Source organism: Parus major, chromosome 10, assembly GCF_001522545.3.
Source record: "Parus major isolate Abel chromosome 10, Parus_major1.1, whole genome shotgun sequence".
NCBI classification, from domain to species: domain Eukaryota; kingdom Metazoa; phylum Chordata; class Aves; order Passeriformes; family Paridae; genus Parus; species Parus major.
This window is the reverse complement of record NC_031779.1, coordinates 17,408,721-17,427,491: the sequence shown is the minus strand read 5'-3', so window position 1 is coordinate 17,427,491 and position 18,771 is coordinate 17,408,721. Positions and strand designations below refer to the sequence as shown.

The following is an 18,771-nucleotide window of genomic DNA, read 5'->3' as shown; positions in this document are numbered from 1 at the left end:
GGGCAGGTGGTTCACCTGGCATTGCTTCTGGATATCTGCCTGTTGCTCAAACACATCCAAGCATTTGTATTTTGTTATAGTTTAGTCTTGGGGCTAATTCTCCCACTCACTGCAAAGCTCTTTTATTCCTTCATTAAAACCATGTGAAAGATGCCCTTAAAAAGTGACTCCTTTTCAATTCTGTCTCCCCCAACACTGGCACAGTTGCAGCGCCTGTTACATGCAATGTTTGTTTATTTAAAATGTTAATCTGCTCTCATTTTCTCTTGTTCCTCACCCCGGCCTCCCAGCTGACAAGACTTTCTGTGAGATGGTGAAATCAAACAAGCTCTGTGAAAAGAAGCTGTTTGTGCAGTTCTGCTGTCAGACGTGTCTTATGGCCGGGTAAAGTTCAGCGGCTGCATCCATCCAGGACTTCCACTGACTGCCAGCCCAGTTTTGCCAAATGTTTAGGACAAAAGTTTATTTTTTCAGCTTTGGGAGAGTTTACATGGTGCTGTCAAGCATTTGCTCGTAAGTTTGATAGCTTTAATATCACTGTCGGCGCGTTTCTATAGCAATATGTTAAGCAGAGATTGGAGCGTACCCTGAGTGATCAAGGCCTGGAAGCAGCAGACAAGTGGTGATATTAACACTCTCAAACACTCCTGGTGAGCAGGGACCAATGCATGATCCATGTACACACGCTTGGTTCTTCGCAGAAATCCTACTGATCCGCCCGCTCCGAGCGGCCGGCGGGAGCCCTCACCACAAGGGATGCAGGACTTCACACACCTGCGAGGAAAGAGCCAATTCTGGCTCATTTTTGGTACCCTTTTGTGCCAGGTGCCAGCTGATCTAAACCTGCATTGCCAGCGCCGTGCTCTGTACATAGGTCAAACGATGAACCAGGCGGCTCCGGAGCGGGGCCCCACAGCCCACTCCGGCACTCCTGTTCGGATTCGCTCGGTCACTGCTTCCCTCTGGCCGTGGCAATAACTGGAGGTTTGAGGACCAAAGCCAGAGCTGCCCCCCGTGGCTCTGCAGGTGTGTCAGCCCAGCAGGGCTTTGCCCTGCAGGTAACTGCAGCCAGGCAAAACCCGTGTGCCTACAAGGAGTTGTAGGGTTTGGGGGGGGCGGGGGGGTTTGTCCACACAGACCAGCCTTACCACGAAATGTATTTCCCTCCTGGAACTGCTTGTACATTGCTGATTAAGTCAGTTCTGGAACAAGCTAAATTCTTCCTGTAAACGAGATGTTGTCCCAATTAATCTTTCTTGGCATTTTGCGTTACGATCCTCCCCCTGTTTTGCTGGGTACACCCCTCTCTCTCTCACAAAATCCTCCTGTTCATGGCAGTGATTTTTCTTGGGCATCTATTTCCCAAATGAGACATTCCAGGGATCCAGCCAGGAAACATAATTCTACAAAACCCTTCCCCAAACAAACCTTTTCATGCTCTATCTTAATAGTAAGTCATGTGGTGTTTATATAATTGTGTTTAAAATATCCTTGGCTATGTTGTTTTACAGATTTTTAAAAAATAACTTATACAATCCTTGGGTTTTTTCTCCGTGGACTATTTTTTATATGGGAGTGGGTTATCTTTTTGTGTTTTATTCCTTCTCCTTTTCTCCTCTCTGACCCTGCAAAGCCACTCTTTGCACCAGACGTATGTAAACACTCTTTCCTACGCTGCATGTTCTGATTTTCATTGTTAATAGTTTTAATGAGTTAAACCTTTTGCCACTGAAATTCCCAGTACAAATTGTCACCAGCTCCACACGGAGCTGGGATAATCCCTGCTTGGTTTCGGCTGCAACGACACCTGCCCTGCCTGGGCTTGCCCACAAGAGCTCACCTCAGCCAGGTGAGGAGGTGAAAGCCACACTGTCTCCAGCCCTAACCTGCCTGGACCAAATCCAAGGAAAGATGAAGCTTTGGTGAACTGATCTTTAAGTTAATAAACTATTGATCTCCCCTGACAAATGGATCTGTGCTTTTTCCAAATTCATGCAGCACTGACTGGAGACACTGCACATCCTTATTTTGCTGGACAAAGCAGCTCCTCCTGCTCAGCTCAGAGCACTTGTGGGAGAAATGCTCAGGAACAGATGAGCTGCATCTGCAAAAACCTCACTATTGTTGTTGTAAAGGTCTTTTTACCTCCAGACAAAACTCAGATTCTAAATACTTGCCGTGTGCCAGGCTGGGCTGGTGCACCCAGGACCATCTTACTGTGGTTTGGGGCTGTGCTGGGGCATGGGTGGGTGTATTCTCCAGTGTGGGGGATCCTGGCTGGCAGAAGGGCTTGCTCCCCTTTCCCACTCACACAAGGAGTGTCCTGAGCTCTCCAGTTCCCGACTGTTCCCAGCAGCTGGGAACCACAGGGCCACTGTTCCTTGTTGGCTGTCTGTGAAGGAGAGGAGCCTCTGGTGTGGTTGGGGAAGGGAGGGAACTGTGGAACCCTTTGTTTGTCATGTTGGTTTTGCAACAACCATGGGCCAAGTGCCCAGGGTAGTGCCTGGATATCTGGAACTGAGCTTTTTAAGTGCGGAAAAAAAGAAAAGAATGGAGCCTTCCCACAAGGGAAGATGCTTTCTCAGAGATGTGCAGCTGTGGATTCCTGCATTTTGTTGGTCTTCACAATCATCAGATGATGAATATGAATTAATCACATACAATGATTCCTTCTCTTGCTGCAGGATTTCCCTTTCAGTCTCAGGCCAAAACAGAGGTCAGAACTGGGGTAACACACTCCTGGCTTCTGCCCCTTTGGTTGGAAAATACCAAACTTCATTTCTCCTGCTGTGTTAGTGAAAAAACAGGAGCTGTGGATCAGGAGTACTGTGCCAGCCTTTCAGTTCTCTGGCTCACAGCAGCCTGCCTCTAAATACTGCTCCCTGGTATATTTAGATGTACTGAAATGCTACAAAGAAAGGAAAATGCTTACTCTTACATCTTGAAATAACTTAAAATACACACTGGGGAAGGCAATGCAATTTAAGATGACCAGTCCCTAGCAGTCCCAGCTCTATCTTGCTTTCTGCTGCCTTCCAGCCTGCTAGGGAAAGAAAAACAAATTCTGCACATTGAATTCATGCAACAACATCAGCTTCCAGCATTTCCCTCAGAAATCATTCTTGTAAAGTAATAAAATTCAGATTATTTCTCCAAGCTGTTGCAATACTTGCTTGGAGCTATTAAAGTCTGACTGGTATGCTCAGAGGATCAAAGTGGCTGTGTCTTCAAGATAAATGCATATTTAGGCAATTTATTAAAGCTCATTTCTCTGTTGTCTCTTGGCACCAAAGCCAAATCTATAATAGCTGTTTTCTGGAAAATCTTAGCGCAGCCTGACTCCTCGTTTGCAGCTTGGCCGTGGGGTTGCAGCCACGGCCATCTGCCATTGTGCAGTTGGCAGGTGGGGAACACAGATCTTAAAAAATCATTGCTTTGAGTTTCCATTGCAAAGAAAGGATTGTCGAGAGCTTGTGTGCAGCGTCTGAAACCCAGAATCCATCTGCTCGCAATTACTATTCTATTGTGGCTGTAGAGCTGAGGCAAACAGATGTATTGTGCTAAGGGAGACAGGTCCATGTTTTATTTGGCCTTCTCAGAGGCAGGACCTGCTTTCCAGGAGGCTGGAAAGAGTCTCCTTATAAGAACTGCCTGAAATGACTAAAGTCTCTGTTGTCTTTAACGCTGCATGATGCCTGAGTCATGTACAACAGTGCTGCTAATTCTTGGGTTTTTCCTTGTGACAGCTCCCTCTTGTTCTTGCTGCCTCCTGTGTTATAAAACAAATGCAGCTGTTATAAAAACCTGACTCTGTGCTTTCCCATACAGTTCTGGTGAAGGAGTTTTCACAGCAGGGAGCACAGGAGCTGCCTGAGCCCAGCTGAACCCTGGCAGGGCCAGCTCTAGACGCTGCAGTCCTGGGGACTGGGCCAGGCGTCCTGCCCACAGTGATGCCCTGAGAAGCTCCCAAAAGAAAAGCATGAGCCATCCCTGTGAAGTGCCAAGTGTGGCTGCAGCGTTTGGCCTGCTATAACATGCTCTGGGTTCACAGAAATGTCATGTCTCACAAAAAATAGCCTTCCCTCGATGGCAGTGGAGACAGAAATCCTTCCTCATCGTGCTCCGCAGGCCTTCAAGGCTGGGGAAGGACTTCCCCAGAAGTAGTGGCTTGGTGACATTCAGCAGGTTTTGGGGGTCTGGGGGTGTCACTTTCAGTCCAGTCCCCTGCACTGTTGTTCAGCCATCAGCTGAGCCCTTCCCAGCAGTGCCAGGCAGTGCCCCAGCCTCAGACCCAGGGGCCTGGGTGGGAGCTCCTAGCCAAGCACAGCAGCCAGAGCCACCCCAGCTCCCCCAGCACAACTCCTAGCTCTTCCTTGCTGTTCCCCAAATCCCTAAAGCCAGTTAGGGGGATGTAGTGACATTTGCAGGCAGGTTTTATCTCACAGATAAAGAGTGTGTGTCGTGCTGCAGCCTGTGGGGTGTTCTCAGCCCATCATAGCAACTCTGAGACCAGGAATGCACACGGCAGGGACGGAGAAACTGTCCCAAATGCTGCAGGGGGAAAGCACTTATGGGCAGCACAATGTCCGGGAGCAAAGGCTGAGCTGCTGCTGGGATGGACGGAAAGCACTGAGAGCTGTGGTTGTAGAAGGTGCCCTGGATCTGCAGCAGGAGGGAAGCAGCAAGTGCTTGAACACGGTTCTGTCCGAAGGGAAGCACCAGCCATGGCAGGACGTGTGTTCCCGCTCTGCCCGCATTTCTGCAGATAAATCTGTGCCTGGAAACACCAGAAGGTGGGAGGGAACCTCTGGTGGCACCTGTGCTTCTCTAGGGCACTGCTGACGGCAAAGCCAAGTCCCTTCTGAGCTTGTAGGGGCTGAGGCGTGGGGCTGGGAGCTGGCCCGGGGAGGAGCGGGATGAAGGGATGGGTGTTGGGGGCTGTACCGGCCCGGGAGGCGGGGAATGAAGGGATGGATGTTCGGAGCTGTACCGGCCCCTGAGGCGGGGAATGCGGGGATGGGGCGGTCCCTGCCGTTCGCTGTCTCGGCGCTCGGCTGCGCGGCTGCGCGTGCTCGGCGCTCGGCGCGGTGTCCTGCGGCGGCCTGGCGCGCTGTGGTGTGGCGGTGTCGCTGCTTGTCGCGGTGTGTCGCGGTTTGTGGCGATGGTGAAGCTCACGGCGGAGCTGATCGAGCAGGCGGCACAGTACACCAACGCCGTCCGCGACCGGGAGCTCGACCTGCGCGGTGCGCGCCCCCCGCGGGGCGAGAGGGGCTGTGCTGGGAAGGCGGCGGGCGAGGGCGGAGGGCTGAGGCCCGGCTGTGTGTGTGGTGGAGTCTGAGGGAGGACTGTGTTGAATCCCGGAGGAGTGGCTGTGCTGGGGTTTGGAGGGTCCCTGATGGATCTTGAAATGAGGCCTGGCGCCTTCCGTGGCCGGAGGTGCCGAAGCAGGACGGGGAAGCCGCGGGGAGGATGCTGGAGGGGCTGCAGTGGCCGGGGGTGGTTAAAGAGGCTCCAGTGGCTCCGGAACCTGCGGGGGATGTGAGGGAGCGAATTACAGAGGGGTAGAATGGTTTTGGTTGGAAGAGAACCTAAAGATCATCTCTTCCCAACCACTAAGACGGGGAGATGTAGGAGGCATGTGCTGTGGTGGGGGTGGGATGTGCTCCCAGCACGAGGGATGTCCCAGAAAGGTGGTTTTGCTGAGAGGGAGGAAGAAGGATTGAAAAAGCCATGATCACTGTTTGGTTTGAAGGGGAGAGTCGATCCCGAGGTGTTTTGTCTGAGGCTTATCGTCATCCTCAGTCTATCCAGATTTGCCCCCACACACTCTGCTTTGCTTTGGTCTGCTCTGCTGTGGGCACCATCTGATCCCTGCCTTGCACTCTCCCTCCAGGCTATAAAATCCCTGTTATTGAGAACTTGGGTGCCACTCTAGACCAGTTTGATGCCATTGATTTCTCTGACAATGAGATCCGCAAACTGGACGGATTCCCTTTGCTGCGGAGGCTGAAAACTCTCCTCATGAATAACAACAGGATTTGGTAAGGGGCTGTGTTTTAGCCTGATGGGACCCTGGGGCAGAGGAAAATGCTTTTGGGAGAGAGGTGTGTGTCTCTGTCAGTGTTGGGTAGGTGCAGGAGTGTTTGTTTCAGGCAATAAAAACAGCGTGGAACACTGTGTGGGCCCTCTTTCAGTTTCTTTCCTCATACAGTGCAAAAGTCGGTGTTTGTTTCTCAGCCAGCACAAGGAGATGCAGTTTGGGATTTGGCCAGATCTTTGGACTTCAATAATCAGCTCTATAAAGACACAAAAGAAGGGATACCTGCAAGGGAATGTATTTAAATCTCATATTGCATCTAATGTTTTTGCAGTGACATATTGCTAGCTTTGTTAGAAAAGTGTTTTGGATGCTCAGCCAAACTTCTGCTCGTGTCACAGTAGGTTTTTCACAGAGAGATCCTCTGTGTTATTGTGTTTCTCTGTGTATTTTCACCATTGCTAATTCCTGCCCTAAATGAAACCTTTGGTTTTTGTTGTTCTTCAGTCGGATTGGTGAGAACCTGGAACAGGCTCTGCCCAGCCTCACAGAGCTCATTCTTACCAACAACAACATTGCTGAACTGGTAAGCTGTGATGCAGGATAAAGCTAAACAAGCTTAAAATTTGTGGTTTTCATCTCCCTAATTAACCATTTGCCTGAGAGTAGTGCCATGTGCTTTTGGTAATAGTTGGTTCTTGCTCTGTAGAGCAATATCCTGTAGTTTTGGCAGTAGTTAATGGTGTACATGATTTAATGAACGTGATTTGCTTCATGCAGTGGAACAGCAGTCACAAAGCTTAGTGGTTTTCCTATTAAAATAATTACAGTAATTTAATTAATCTCTAAAAGAGATACAAGTTCAGCAACTTCGTTTTCAATTATTTGATTTTTTTGCTAAAAGGGCTTAAAATTTCTTCTTGTCTTCCCTTTACCCAGGGTGAACTGGATCCATTGGCAACTATTAAATCATTGACTTACCTGAGGTATGTAACCCCAGAAAGAAAAGCTGTTCTTTCTCTGGTGTCTGAGCTCTGCTGCTGGCCTGGCCCTTTGCTTTGGTCTGGAGTGCACTGCTTTTTATGAGCTGTGACAGATCCTTTAAGTCTGAAAATTAAATTGATAAACAGTGTTTCCTCTACTCTTCATAAACATCTGGTAATTATTGTCTGAGGTTTTACATACTGTTTTATATATATATAATACTGGTTTTATAGACTGTTGGGATAATGAGATTAACATCTTTATAAACCAGTACACAAGTGCTGAAGTGAACTTAACCTTTATAAACCTAAAACCGAAAGGTTTAATTGGTTGATTAAAAAAATAGTTTAAAATACATGCAAACAAGGACTTTTCAATAGTATCACATTTGGTGTGAGGGACAGAGAGGAACACAGCTTGCCCTGTGATTTTTCAGTTGTTCAGTGTCCAGATAGGAAAAGTGATGTTTCAATTATTTTTGGGGGAAGTATTATGATTATTTTGAGGTTGTTCTTTATGTTGTCCTTCAGTTAAATCTACTGAATTGCTAAAGTGCAAGTTTTTACTACAGTTTCCATAGTATCAAAAAACTGTCAGTAGGCTTATTTCATGATGTTATTTGTTATCTGTTGCAGCAGGAAGTACATGAATTCATTTAAGTATATTAACATATTTCAATACAAGTGTATTTTAAAATATTTTGTATTGAGAGCCTCTTTATAACCTTTATTTATTTCACAGCGTTCTAAGGAATCCTGTAACAAATAAGAAACATTACAGATTATATCTAATTCATAAAGTTCCCCAGGTCAGAGTGCTGGATTTTCAAAAAGTGAAGCTCAAAGTAAGTCTGCTTGCTTTTGATTTAGGGGTTTTTGTTTGTTTGTTTGGGTTTTTGTTTTTATTTTGTTTGTTTGTTTCATTCTTGAAAATTCACCATGAACAGTGGTTTTGTTGCCACAGTTGTAAATTTTATTGAAACTCTGTAAGTGGGTCTACAACACTCTCATTGTTTTCTTTCATGGTTTCATTCTGTTAAGGATAGAATCTGTTTAATTACGTTTAATTAAGTTTTAGTGCCTTTGTTTAGTGTTACTCTTTTCTGTGTCTCTGGTGTTGGTAGGAGACACCTTTAGAGAAAGAAATGAGCAAAACCACCACAACCCTCAGCTCTGGGTGGGGGGTGAGTGTGGGAAAGAGCTCTTAATTCTAAGAGCACGAGGTTGATACATCTTTGAGTGTTTGGGCAATGTTTATCTGCTTGTTCTTGCATCTGGTCTCCATGTACCAATTTCACTGATGAAGATGAGCCAAAGTGTCTTTCTTGGCCAAGACAGAAGCTTTGCAAACTGTGATGTTCTCAAATTAACTTTGTGTGTGTGTGTGGTATCGCTGTAGGAGCGACAGGAGGCAGAGAAAATGTTCAAGGGCAAACGGGGTGCACAGCTTGCAAAGGATATTGCCAGGAGAGCAAAAACGTAAGATAAAACAAATTTACACTGGCATCCTCCTTCAGAAACACCACTTTCTTTGTGTGCAGTATCAGGCAGAAAACTGAAATATCAGCTGCTGGCAGGATGCCTCAAAAGCTTTGGGATCCAGAAGTGCCTTGTCCAAGCACCCCGAGTTTTGGATGGTGGTGAATACATCTCAGAAATATTTCTGAAAGAGAGAACTTGTTCAAGGTGGATTCACTGAAGTCAACAAGCAGGAAACCTTAATTTTATTTTTGTTATTTAGCTGCAGAGAGGTGGCCATTATTTAATTTGTGTTTGGTGGGGTTTTTCTCCTAGATGATTGGTAACTTAATTGTTTTGCCAGGGAATAAACTGCAAAATCTGCTGTAGTTAGGAGATGAAATACAAATTAAAATCTTTAATTAAGCTATTAGAGTGTATGTTTAATTAGTTTAATTGTTAAGTGGTACATCTTATGTTTTGATTAACCTATTTGGTAATAAGAATTCAGATCATGTGTGGCAACAGCATTTCCAAATTCATGGTTAAATAGAAAAATGTCTTGAACTTATTTAGCATTTAAAGCTATAATAGATGGATTTGAGCTCGAGTTTGTGAGTGGAAAGGGATTCAGGTCTGTGACAGTTCTAGAGTAAGCAGGTGATTTTCCTTAAAGCAGCAGCAGCAGATAACCTTTTTCTTTTGACCATTTTAGTGCAGGCTTTACTTTAGGCTGTTGTAATATCATATTCAACACATGGGAACAGAAAACCCACTTTCAGTTAGTCTTTATTTATCCACCCTGCTTTTGTAATGGCAACAGACCAGCTGAGTGTTCAACAACATCCAAACCAAAGAGCTTTTGTCAGCTGCCTGATTAATAAAGTTCTGCCTCTGAGCAGATGAAAAGGTGGGGGGGAGTAATGGAACAGTGAGGACAAGTTGCTGGTGTTTCTGAAGGAGGCAATTCTTCACTGTATCAGTTTGTTAACAGAGATAAGATACTACACTTGATGGAATGAAATGCTTTCAAACCTAGTTTGGAAGCATTTCAAGTTAAGAGAAGCAGCTACTCTTCAAAGAGTGTTAACAGGTCTTTTTTTATTCCTTTTGAAGCTTCAATCCAGGAGCTGGTCTGCCAACAGACAAAAAGAAAACTGGGCCCTCCCCAGGGGATGTGGAGGCAATTAAGGTAAACATGGCAGGAGAAAAGTGGAGGAGAAGAGCTGCCATGGATCCAAATTGAACAAACATTTCCTTTGTGCTGTTCAGACATAGATCAGCATGTCCTGTCTCTGGTTTAGGTTCTTTTTCTGTAACTTTTCTTCTGACCTACCCGTATTTTGAAAACTTAAGTGAAATGTTAACCTGAGTTCTTCTAAGGGAGGGGGAGGTAATGATTTGTAATTTGTAGAATTTTCTAGAACTAGAACTTAGTAGAACTTCCATAGGTGTTCAGCATCACTTAACTGGTAGAAATCTGGGTTTTGTGTTTATTCTGAGCAGTCTGACACAGGGTGTGTGAGGTTTCACTGAGTTCTCTGTTTCTCAGACTGCCATAGCAAATGCCTCGACCTTGGCGGAGGTGGAGCGGCTGAAGGGATTGCTGCAGGCAGGACAGATCCCCGGCAGGGAGCGGAAATCAGGTCACTCTCTATTTCTGCTACTCTTCTTTAAACAGAATCCACCTCTCTTCCTTGATTCCTGATGCTTTATGTGATCTCTGGAGGGAGTTGGGTAGAAGAAGTGGGAGTTTGTAATGTGTGGAGCACATCCCTGGCTCTGTGTGATCTGCCTGGCCTTGAGTGCAGCTCAGGGCTGTCACCTGCACTCCCTCCAGAGCAAGGTGCCAAACAAGGTGCTTTGCTGCATTGGATGACTCCAAAGTTCATCCCAGTTATTTAACAACATGAGATGAATTACAGAGTCTCTCTGGATTTGTGCTGAGCATCAGTGCCTCGGGTGTGGGTACAGCAGTGAGTCTGGGAGCCCTGCAGAGATGGGTCTCAGCTGCAGGCTGGCCATAGCACCAGTTTTCTGTACATCGGGGCTACCTGGATTTCCCGTTCTGTAGAGTTCTTAAACGTTCCCTTTATAACTCTTCTGCAGAGGGGTGGGAAAAGAACAGCAACGACTGCAGCAGCTGCCCTAAAACTCTGACGTGTCCTTTCAGGCCCATCGGAGGACGGCGAAGAAGAAATGGAAGAGGACACAGTGCCAAACGGATCGTAGCCCGGGCCGTGCCGCGCTCCGGCCCTCCCCAGGAGCCCATTCCTGTCCCATTCCTGTCCCCGGCAGGGCCCCATCGCTCCCGTCCTCGCGCATTTCGCTGTTCAATAAACGAACGGTCCCTTTTTCTCCCGGTGGTGCCGCATCCGCTTCCCGCCCGGGGGCGGCCCGGGGGCGGGCTCGTGCGCACCCTGATTGGCCGCCTTGCGCCTGCCTCCCTTCTCTCATTGGCCGGCGCGGCCGCGCGTCACCCCGGGCGCTCGGCCAGCGGCGGCGCGGCGCTTCCTGGCGGCGGCGGACGGGGCGGTGATTGGCGGAGCGGGGCGGGCCCGGATGTGAGGTGGCGGCGGACGGGGCGGTGATTGGAGGAGCGGGGCGGGCCCGGACGTGAGGCGGCGGCGGGTGATGGAGCCCGGGGGTGACGGTCCCGCGCCGGGGCCGGCGCTGGGCCGGGGCGGCCTGGAGGCCCTGCAGCACACGGGTGAGGGACCGGGGGCCGGGAGTGAGGGCGGGGGGCGGCGGGGCCGAGCCGCGGAGCCGGGACCGCTCTCCCGCCCGGGTGGGCCCCTTGCCGCGAGGCCCGCGCTCACCTCCGGCCTGTCCCCATCGCAGCGGGCTCGGTGCTGTCGAGCTATGGCTGGTACATGCTCCTGGCCGTCGTCGCCGTGTATCTCCTCGTGCAGAAGGTGTCCCGCAGCCTGGCGGCGCGGTCGAGCGGCCGGCACGGAGCAGCTGAGGCGGCCGAGGGTGAGTACGGAACGCGCTTGTGGCCGCCGGGCTCCTGCTGGCCCTCCGCGGCCTGGCCGGGTGCCTGGGAGCCGCTCGGATCCGCACGGGGCTCTGGAGCTGGTAACAGCCTGAAGGAGATCCGGTTGTGAGGAGAGTGATGCTCGGGGTAACGGCTCAGCCCCCTGAGCCTGAGGGGATCACCGGGAAAAGTTGGGCCAAGGGAAGTGTTTTTAAAAGAAAAAGGAAAAGCCGTGTCCCAAAGTAAGGTGTTTGGGAATGAAGGAGCGGGACATCACAGCACAGGGGATATCTGCTCTTTGGTGGTGCAGGAGCTGAGGGGATGGAGGCTAAAAGCACCCGTGGTCAGTTACCAAATAACTTCTAGACTTACCAAGCAAAACCAAAACTCCCAAATCTAAATCTTTGGGAAGATACTTCTATAAATACTCACTTTTTATTAATATTCATCATCCCCTTCCAGTTATTCTTTCCCAGTTCCTGCTGTGGCAGGACTGTGTGCAGTTGGGGTGTGACGCTGTTATCTTTGGGAGTGTGGCACAGGTTGTAAATCTCACAGTCAGGATCCTGCTGAGAAGCACAGGCTGTGCTCGTGGCTCTGCCAAATCCATCAGTGCTTGGCACTGATCCCTTGGGCACATTGGCACGACAGGACATGGGGCCCCAGTAAAATCTTACTTGCATGCCCTTATCTTTCTGCTGTTCTTTTGTGATGATAATTAAATGATGATTTAATTGCCCAAATTGCCTGTAAAAATGAAATTACTGAAAGTACTGACATTTCTTTTTCATATTCATCACTGGATCATAGCAAAAAATGAAGCAAACAAATGAGGTGGAAGAAAACAGAGCAACATTTGCCTTTTTGGGGGGTATAATTTAATTTTCCTATTGACCTTCAAAGGCCACTCATGAAGAGCAGTGGTGCCTCAGTGTGGTTTTTCTGAGACCTCCAGGTGTCTCTTGAGATCTGTGTCATGTTTGTAAGTGATTTGTCTGCTGATGGAGGGTGTTAAATCCACTGCTGCACTGACACCAGCAGGACCCATTGCCAGAAGGAGTAGGAGTGAATGTGGGCTGGTTGCCTCATCCTTCTGCGTAAAATAAGTTCTCTGGGTAAAAATGGTCCCTGTGAAGCCTGGGTGATGTTTCTGAATTAATTTGTATCTAACAAAATCCTTCAGATATAGAAGGAAGTGTCCTTGAAGTGTGAAGTTTAAACTTTATGGTTAGTTACACTTGTGTCCTTACTAAAATCCTGTTAAAGCAATTGCTTTAAAACAGTAAAACATGATGAAGTTTAATTCAGCATATAAATTACTATAAAAAATTAGCTGGAAACTGAACTTGAGCTGTGATTTTTAGAAAAACAGCTGCAGGGAGAGATATGAAGCTTTCCTTATTACAATTATTTGAGGAGACCATCTAGAATTTACTTTGAGTAGCTTTGCAAACTCTTTCCTGATTTCCTAGAACCTGATGCAGTGGTGAGAAGGCAGGAAGCTTTGGCAGCAGCTCGCCTCAGGATGCAAGAGGAATTGAATGCACAAGCAGAAAGATACAAGGAAAAGCAAAGACAGGTAACCAGAGAGCATTTCTTCCTTTAACTCATAAATTTCTCATCATGAACTTTGCTGCTGTAAAAGAAAGCAGCAAATTGTAATTGTGGGTCTGGTGTTCATTTGTTCCCAGGTAAATCTGTACCTGCAGGAACTTAGTTGTGTGTGCAGTGAACAGCTGGAGGGGTTTTGCTGGCATTTAAATTAACTGTACCACTGCATATGTGTGTTTTCTGCTCTTAAAGGCAAATATAAGTGTTAGCAATGTTGCTTAGCATTGCTGCAATTGAAGGATCTGAATTATAGCTTGAGATCATGAGGAATAGTGAACTGCTGAGTGGGGCAGTGCAGAAAATAGGTGTGATCAGCATAGCAATAACACTGGTCATCATCCCACCTCTTCTGGTTTTGCTTTTGCAGTCAGACACTCAGACCTCAGTTTATAGCTCATGCTTCAAGTAATATTGGCAGTTAAAAACAAAGGAAAAGTCCTTTCTTTCCTCTGTAGAACCCCACATTGTGCATTGAATTACTGTCACATGCAATATTCTTTACTTAGTACTTTTTATGGATTCAGGGTTTAAACTTGTCACTGGTTCTGTTTTGCTTTCAAAATGTTTTAAATCATCAAGTGGCCAAAAGAAGGCGCAGACTCAGTCAGGACATCCTGAGGAGGGGCAGAGATGTGGGTGTATAAAAAGAGTAAATTCTTCCATAATCTCAGGGATACTGCATCAGATAGATACATTTTGTTGAGTCTTTTGTTTCTGGGGATTCTGTTAGCTCTGAAATCTTAGTTCTAAGATTAAAGCTTTATCCTGGCTTTGTTCTGTAGCTGGAGGAGGAGAGGCGAAGGCAGAAGATCGCAATGTGGGAGAGTATGCAAGAAGGAAAAAGCTACAAAGGAAACCTGAAACTGAATCAGGTAACAGCCATATTAATCATGTCACAGTTGTGTTTGTGTGATTGAGGGAGCTGAAATTTGTGCTGAGTAACTTTTTTGCTTTTCTGAACAGCAAGAAGTAGAATCTGGTGCCTCTGCCTCAGCAGTCCCAAAATCTAAACCAAACAAAAAGCCTTTGAGAGGAGGTGGTGAGTATGGAATCCTTCAGACACTCTGAGCATGGAACAGGTCATTTATCCAGCTGTATCTATGGACTCTGTACATACTTTTTGTCTTTTTAAAGGAAGAAACAAAATGTTCCTTACAAATGAGCTCTTTATCTCTGATCAGCTGGTCTGCTCTGTCCTTTGTGCAGAAAGCTGGCAGGGAGTTTTGGGAGTGCTTTTCCCTGGGAAAAGAATGTATCAGGTTTTTGTTTTTTCTAAATATGCATTGGCATAATTTACTGAGATTTTTGCCTCTCAGAATTACAGATTCTTACAGTATTTCTGGGATCCCTCCCCCATTATTGTATAAGGTCAATAATTTAGTATCTGGTCTGTCTTTCAAGCACCTGAGGTACTGAGTAAATGCAGGAAGAGGGTATTTTACTTTGTATTCGGGATAGTCAGAAGATGAAAGGAAATTATTATGCAAAATGTGACCTTACTTTTCAAATACCACAGTGCTGACCTATTGAATGTATAAATCCTGTAGCTGTATAAACTCTTACCAACTCTCAAAGTGCATCTCACTGTTAAACTCAGTCACCTGCTGGAATCGTCTTGATGGATGAAGTGCTTTCTATGGCCTCACATTGCCCATGTCAGGCTCACTGGCCATGCAGGCAGTCTGCTTCCTCTCCTCTCAGCCCAGCAGCCCTTGCCCATACCTGCAGGTGCTAATTTGGGTGTATTTTAAAGACAGTTTTCCACAGTGGAGTGGATCATCCAGACAGCCTCAATCAGGCTGAAAAAGAGGCCCACTTAGGGTGCAATGCTGAGTGAGTGACCTGATTAAGTGTATGAAACCTGTGGATTCTTGATTAAACATCCTAAACCTCAATAACAATGCAGTGCTGGGATTTCTGCTTTGAGTATTTCTCCTGACATTTGAAGGAATCAAGCCAATGATTCATCTTAGATTGTTAAATGAGGGTGTGATGTCTGATGCTGTCAGGTATCTTTGATAGCTCTGTCATAAGATATTTACCTCCCTGGGGATGAGAAATGCAGGGGTCAGTTGTGCTGAGAACCAGGATCAGGGCAGCTGGGTTTGGGCACCCTTCCAGCTGCTACCTGTCCTATTTTAATCCACAGCAAAGTCCTTACTTAAGTAAATTACAGAATTAGAGGTCTCAGATCTTCCCCTGAGGTGGATCAGTGTGAAGTGAAAGAACCATCTGTGCTGCTCAGCTGCTCAGTTGAGCTAGAAAGCAAAACTTGGCTGGTATGAGAGAAACAAATTTCAAAGATTAAGGTGATGCTGGGAGTTTCAGTAGAACAGGTTGCTTTGTAAACCCCCCTGGTTACTAGGATTTGGGTTCTTAGGTTTGTGCAGAACAAATTGAAGATGTTTGCCAAGTTCTGAGTGGGTTCTTCTGACATGAAGTTTCCCATGGTTACAGCATTAGGATGTTCAACGAAAGTGCATTTGCCTTTTCTACCTATGCTTGCCTTTTCAAATGCTCTAAAAAAATACTTTGCAGTATTAATGAGTGGATTTACATTTTCACCTTCAGACTACTCCTTGCAGGACTGGAATAAGGGATTATTTTAAGTCCCTGGCTGTTGGGGCTCTTGGAGAACAGATACACTCTACAGAGTTTACTGTAAGAGCTGCTGTTGCTGCTCTATTTATCCTGCAGCTTTAGAGCAGACTTAGAAAAATTAAATGGTGATTCATTTCAATTTCATTTAATCCAAACTGATCAAATTAAAACACAAATGTTTTGCAATGGTTTTTAAAAGAGAGAAACCGTCTCAAGTCTGGATATTTTCTGTGCTTTCATTCTCCCTAAAATGCTGTGTGCATAAAGGATGAGCAAGGTGTAAATATTATGAGATCTATTTTTGGTGTTCCTTGTGCCTTGGTGAAGAGCTGTGGAGGATGAATATTAACAGAGTGGGTTTCTCCTCTGTGTTCCAGGCTATAACCCACTGTCTGGAGAAGGAGGAGGGACGTGCTCCTGGAGACCCGGCCGGCGGGGCCCGTCAGCAGGTGGATGAGGCTAACATCCCTAGTGTCCTCTGGCACTATCAGGCTTGATCTTACCCCCTGTCTAGCTGCCTGCAGCTGGCCTGTCACAAGGACTCCTTTGGGACTGGTTTAGTGCACTTGTTAACTTGAAACAGATTTTGTTTCATTTACACCCTTTCCAAATTGTAACGCATTGGCTGATGTTACACCAGAAAAATACCTGATCCTCTTAGAGAGGGCAAAGAGAGAAGCAATTTCAGTATAATCAGTTTTCACTCTTCTGTAGAGAGGGAGTGTAGTCTCCAGCCAGGGTGAATCACCTGTGATTGTGAGATCTGGGCTCTCTGACAAATTTAGTTATCTATGCTCACTTTACCTCTGTGAGATGAGGATATTTACCATCCTCAGATATGTTACCAGATTTACCTTCCAACTAAACACAGTCTTTTAGAGAGGAAGGATATTATCATTGGCAGACACCTTGAATTTAGGGAGGGGGACTTTCAGAAGAAGCACAGGTGATCTGACAAATGCCACGGATTTGCACCAAAGGCCAGTTATGGCAGAAGATTCTCTGTGACAAGCCAGCTTGAATGATGTTTTCCTTATAAATGGTAAACAAACCAGTGAGGATTACTGATGATAGACAGCAGACAGGGGGATTCTTGCTATTCCTTTTTTTTTTCTTTTTTTTTATTGCAACTGCTTTGTAAAAACAAGACACTATTAATATTAAATATAATTGCAGACATCGTAAATTTGGTATTTACAATCTTGTGGTTTTCTACAGCATCTTTTTTTTATAGAAAGCATTTGTTCTAGTGCAATAAATGTGTATAAAGCAAGGTGGGAGATGAAGGAACTGCTGCAGCTTGGGCAGCACCAAAGCTGAGGGTGGTGTGTGCTGAGGAGGGCTCTGGCCAGTGAAAGTGCCACACTGGCAAGTGAGGGGTGCAAGGAGTGTGTGGTGTTCATCCTGCTGGTGTATGTCAGCACCAAGGACAAAAAACTACTGGTCGTCATAACCAAACTTTCCAAGCATCCCATCCCCTTGATTTTCTCTCTAAAATGCAACAGACAAATAAAATCCAGGTTGTTTTTGGAAAGGAGTGAAATAATTCCTGTTGGCATAGGACAAGTGTCCCTGTGTCCAGTTGCTGTTCCTGAGCTGGTCTGTGGGCACTGGGGAGGGAGCAGTGGCTCCTTAGAGCTTAGGGCTGCCAGAGCACTTGTTTCTGAATATTTACTCTTGGAATACTTGTGCTTATCAATAGCTACAAGTGTCAATTTTGAATACATGTTCATATGCTTGTTGATATTTCTCTTGACTAGAAACACAACAGGAGTGTGTTATTAGAGAGTTTAAAAGTTGGTAATGAAATTGAAAGGCCAAGGAGCTTTTGTTTTAGACACAGCAAAGTGTTTGGCCAAGTGTGTGTGGAAGGTGAAGTGAGGCTGTTGATGTTCCTATGGAAATTCATTCAGAGGTCAGTGTATGCAACTTCAGGTTTTAATCCTGAATAAGACAAAAAGAAATAGAGGTGGGGAAGATATTTTCAACATCTGAAGAGTGTTCCTCAGGAAGCAGGACTAAGTTGTAACGCCGTAGGGAACATCTCCCTTGTGTTAGGAAAGCAGGCAACAGACTGAGATGTCTTCAGAAAAACAACTGGGGGAGGTTGTTGTCTTAAAGAAGCAGAAATCCTTGTGCTGATAAGATGGTCAGGGATGGGTTTATTTAATTCAGTGAAAACATTTGCAAAATAAATAAGCAGGTCTTAACTGAGCATATGCTAATCTTTCTCAGTGTCTCAAGACTTGCTTCTGGCTAGGACTAAGGATATGGCTTTTTGCCCAATTCTAAGGTTTAAAAAGACATGTCAAGTGAAAGTGAAATGATGTACATATTTCTGGAAGTTTCAACCTGATTTTTCATTTTTAATTTTTTTTTAATCCTCAAGTTCCTGAATTTTCTTAGTCAGATACTTCTAAGCTATTGAACAGGATGGGAGGACGAACCTCAGCTCATAAAAGTTTTCTTTTGGCTCACAATGTGCACAAGAGGGAAGAGTTTTTCCTCTGACTTCAAATGGAAAGCTCTCCCCTGACCACAACCATTATGGAAAGGTGGTTTCTTGCTGCTTTATAACTCAGGAGTGAAGCATGTAGAAAGCATTAGGTGAAAGTGAACTATGTAATGAATCCATTGTTCCTGGTTTGGTATGAATTCCCAAGAACTTGAATTATGAAAGATCATATTAAAAAGCCTTCAGGAAATTTTTTTTTCCCCCCACTAGAGCAGTTATGCAAGAAGCCTCTTGCTTTACTCATGCAGATGTTCTGGAAATACCTCTATCTGGAAGAAGCTGGGTAATAAACTATTTAACTGCTGGATAATGGTATTTAACCACTGAAGAATAATCTGGTTTGGGTATTAAGAAATCAAAAAATCAAGCAACTGTTCAGAGGCACAAAAAATTCCTGAAAATGTTACTTGCTTAAGAAGTGCAGCTAAGTATTTTTTGTTGCTTTTAGATGATTTATATGCTGGAGGAGCAGAGTTTTTTTGTTTTCTTTAAATTGCAGATGAGATCTGGTTTGTGCATAGTTCTCTTAACTATTCATCAGGAGATACTGAGCACTGGAGTTAAAACTGAACAAAACAACCCACGTTGT

At 45.7% G+C, this 18,771-nt stretch overlaps 3 protein-coding genes across 4 annotated transcripts in view; all 3 read left to right on the top strand.

The window, feature by feature from the left end:
- Positions 1 to 1,968, top strand: part of PCSK6 (proprotein convertase subtilisin/kexin type 6) — a 34,198-nt gene extending 32,230 nt beyond the window's left edge. For both annotated transcript variants that reach the window (XM_033517008.1, XM_015638833.1), the window contains one exon: positions 291 to 1,968. In XM_033517008.1, the coding sequence (XP_033372899.1) occupies positions 291 to 388 (98 nt within the window). In that variant the 3' untranslated portion in view covers positions 389 to 1,968. The remainder of the gene's footprint in view (positions 1 to 290) is intronic.
- A 3,096-nt stretch (positions 1,969 to 5,064) lies between these two features.
- SNRPA1 (small nuclear ribonucleoprotein polypeptide A') lies at positions 5,065 to 10,837 on the top strand. The gene is made up of 9 exons (XM_015639168.3): positions 5,065 to 5,243; positions 5,894 to 6,041; positions 6,545 to 6,623; positions 6,977 to 7,023; positions 7,763 to 7,865; positions 8,420 to 8,499; positions 9,595 to 9,670; positions 10,031 to 10,124; positions 10,652 to 10,837. Exons 1-9 carry the CDS (start codon positions 5,162 to 5,164, stop codon positions 10,708 to 10,710), a joined length of 768 nt encoding a protein of 255 aa, XP_015494654.1. The 5' UTR covers positions 5,065 to 5,161; the 3' UTR covers positions 10,711 to 10,837.
- A 225-nt stretch (positions 10,838 to 11,062) lies between these two features.
- SELENOS (selenoprotein S) lies at positions 11,063 to 16,860 on the top strand. Its single transcript, XM_015639167.3, has 6 exons — positions 11,063 to 11,188; positions 11,320 to 11,454; positions 12,928 to 13,034; positions 13,849 to 13,938; positions 14,030 to 14,105; positions 16,045 to 16,860. Exons 1-6 carry the CDS (start codon positions 11,113 to 11,115, stop codon positions 16,122 to 16,124), a joined length of 564 nt encoding a protein of 187 aa, XP_015494653.1. The 5' UTR covers positions 11,063 to 11,112; the 3' UTR covers positions 16,125 to 16,860.
- Positions 16,861 to 18,771: the final 1,911 nt, after the last annotated feature.

Bases quoted from the DNA above. Each gene is read 5' to 3' on its own strand.
- SNRPA1 (XM_015639168.3), top strand. From the start codon at position 5,162: ATGGTGAAGCTCACGGCGGAGCTGATCGAGCAGGCGGCACAGTACACC. The intron at 5,244-5,893 runs GTGCGCGCCCCC...CTCTCCCTCCAG, and splicing joins CCGGGAGCTCGACCTGCGCG to GCTATAAAATCCCTGTTATT. The intron at 9,671-10,030 runs GTAAACATGGCA...TCTGTTTCTCAG, and splicing joins GGGATGTGGAGGCAATTAAG to ACTGCCATAGCAAATGCCTC.
- SELENOS (XM_015639167.3), top strand. From the start codon at position 11,113: ATGGAGCCCGGGGGTGACGGTCCCGCGCCGGGGCCGGCGCTGGGCCGG. The intron at 11,189-11,319 runs GTGAGGGACCGG...TCCCCATCGCAG, and splicing joins GGAGGCCCTGCAGCACACGG to CGGGCTCGGTGCTGTCGAGC. The intron at 14,106-16,044 runs GTGAGTATGGAA...TCTGTGTTCCAG, and splicing joins AAAGCCTTTGAGAGGAGGTG to GCTATAACCCACTGTCTGGA.